Here is a 2,757-nt window from a genome sequence, read left to right on the forward strand (position 1 = left end):
GCCGACCGGTGACAGTCTCATTGTCACAGGTCGGCTAGAACTATGAGGTGAGTGAAAAGCACTCACCTCATAGTTCTCCTTTAATAGTGGTGTGCATGGGTTTTGGTGCAAGAACTGTGACTGAAACCCCTCCCGGCTTAGTCAGTTGCCAATAAGGCAAAGGCATACCCTGTCCACAGGTACACTCACAAAGGGGTGGGGAATGCCCCGGCTGCAACTGATAAGGCCAGGAAGAGGATGCGTCACTCACAGTCTTGGGCTTTATACCAAGCTCCCGCACATCATTAGCCAGGATAAGGATCTTTATTTCAGTCATATGACTATTTCAAGGCTCATTGGACTAACCCTATGCTCACATGAAAGCAATGCACAAACGCAGAGGCAAAAAACATGTAACGAATGTTGCAAAATTGCTACATGACCTTTTTTCTTGCGCTTGTCACGTGTGCAGGCCACATTGAACTGAATGGATGCGGAATGTGACGCAGTGTGATGCACCTGTGCATTCATGGAATGCACAGGTGTGAATATGTGGGCTAAAACTTTCACGTTTTAATGAAATAAATACCCTTATGCCGGAGTACTAGCCTTGTTAATGGAGCCTCTTGTGCGCTCCCCGCTTAGTCCTGTTCTAGAAGGATCGTTACTGACACATAGTGCATACAACACCTTCCATTCAACACACAGCGCAACCCAAACAACAACCGCCCAACCGTCAAAAACACTCAAGCCACGCCCCCGAACCCGTCCTGCGACTCTTGGCCAACCAGAGAGATTTTCCATCAGCTATCACGGTTGCGGGCATGTGTTAGAGGAATTCTGATTTGCTACACGCAGGCCAGCTCCTCATTGGCTGAGCTGTGAGGAGGGCGGAGTTGGTGTTGGTACACAGTGTGTGTTCGTCTTCCGGTACAGGAGAAGATCAGCCGTTGTAGTGGATGTCATGTACTAATAGGTCGGTTGAGAGCATGTGAGCCAGTGTCTGTGTGTAGTCATATCACTGTTGTTTTATGGGGACCACTTATCTGGCTGTAATATCTCCATGGGTATGCTGGTATTTGTAGTTCTACACCCTTTTCATCCAGGATTCCTCGTCTCTCTATACTGCACAGCTGTGTTTATTGTAGGTCTGGTGTACAGATTTCCATGTCATAGGATTGTTCTTAACTTTGATCAGCTCTGATAATGATTGATAGTTTTTTTCAGACACCTCATACCAGGGGGTTTCTGCATTCAGGGCTCGTTCACTCCATCTACGTTCAGGCTGTGCTGGTTTGTTTTTTCCCAGCAATTTGCTTTGTCATGGATGTGGTGACAGTTCACCACTGTGATCTGGTGATGTGCGCATAAATAAATACAGCATGCACTTTTTTTTTTATGCCCAAGGCAGTGAGACGCAGTACACCCGCATAGCACTGCTGTGAGCCCATAGAACTTAAAGTGACATTAAAGGCTAAAGTCTCCCCCCCCCCCCCCCACAGTGCTAAAGTAAGGATTTACCTTAAATGATGCCGTAGACACAGGTAAGTATTAACACTTTGAAAATGTTTTTAACAAAAATAGTTTTGCATATATCTACTGCTTGCTAGCAGTAGATATATGCAAAAACAAATGAGGGTTTAATAACCCTTGAATGAAATGTCACTTGTATTGTATGTGTTACATAGTTACATAGTATTTGAGATTGAATAAAGACACAAGTCCAACCTATTGACATTTCAATAAAGTTCCAACAAAAAAAGAAAGTGTGATGCAGCTCTATTGAACGCATGGGCACTGTCCGGGCACACGCACACCAGCAGTCACCCTTCACACCATCCATAACTGAACTAAAATGTTGGCTTCAGTTGTCTTTTAGGCTGCATTTACACTAGCCTTGTGCATGTTCATTTGTTTTGATATATTTTTCTGTTTGCCTTGTTTTATAGTGACAACATCTTTCAAATATCTTTATTCTTTTCTCTAGGCTGAATAAAACCAAGCCAGTAAAAAACAGAAACCATGACTACGGGGGATATAAAAGGCGTCCTCCGGAAATTAGAACAAAGGCTGCGAATGATCAGTTATCCAAGAGATGTGGACTACTCCGGGTAAGGTCTCTTAAAGGAAATGTAAAGTCCCAACATATCCTCTCCTGTTATAACATCAGCATTGTAATAGGAATTCATACAAAGTTGTTTTTGATAATGGAGTGACAGCTAAATCCCTTTTATTTTTGTAATGAGTGCTGCCTTCTGTCTGCCCATCACTTTCAACAACTTCCTGGATTCCCAGTGTGCTTTGTGGCTCTTTCCCTGCTGCTTGATGTGATGCAATCCTTTTATTTCTTAGGACTACATAACCCATCATGCATTGCTTCCAGCAAGCAATGATAATGTTACAATGTTCAGATGTTGAGGTGCAGTTTAGAAGGCAGGCTCTGGGAGAGTTGTAACACAAGGAAGTGCATATTCACAGGGCTGAGTGAAATTGTAGGGCATATGGGGCACCGGACGCGTATTTACGTTTTATATGTGTGCGTAAACGTGGGGGAGTTAAACATTTTGGGGTGTTTTTTTTCACTTTTTTTTTTTTATATGTTACTTTTTTTATATGTGACTTTCATTTTTTTTTAAAATTTATATATTATATTTGTTTGCACTTATTCTAATTGCTATTATATAGGGGGATAACAATCCCCCTATATAATAGCAAAGGCACACTGACGGGTCCTCTTTATGGAGACATTAGGGGTCTCTAGGACCCCTAATGTCACCT

The 2,757-nt window shown here is 42.7% G+C and overlaps 1 protein-coding gene across 1 annotated transcript in view; it reads left to right on the forward strand.

Annotated features, from left to right (window-relative positions):
- Positions 1-912: 912 nt before the first annotated feature.
- Positions 913-2,757, forward strand: part of CEP44 (centrosomal protein 44) — a 34,694-nt gene continuing 32,849 nt past the window's right edge. Inside the window, exons 1-3 of the mRNA XM_018566522.1 lie at positions 913-937; positions 1,325-1,345; positions 1,966-2,090. Of these exons, the coding sequence (XP_018422024.1) occupies positions 2,002-2,090 (89 nt within the window). The 5' untranslated portion in view covers positions 913-937; positions 1,325-1,345; positions 1,966-2,001. The remainder of the gene's footprint in view (positions 938-1,324; positions 1,346-1,965; positions 2,091-2,757) is intronic.

The sequence above is a fragment of the Nanorana parkeri genome, unplaced genomic scaffold (genome assembly GCF_000935625.1).
Source record: "Nanorana parkeri isolate BGI_ZX_2015 unplaced genomic scaffold, ASM93562v1 scaffold956, whole genome shotgun sequence".
Classification (NCBI taxonomy): domain Eukaryota; kingdom Metazoa; phylum Chordata; class Amphibia; order Anura; family Dicroglossidae; genus Nanorana; species Nanorana parkeri.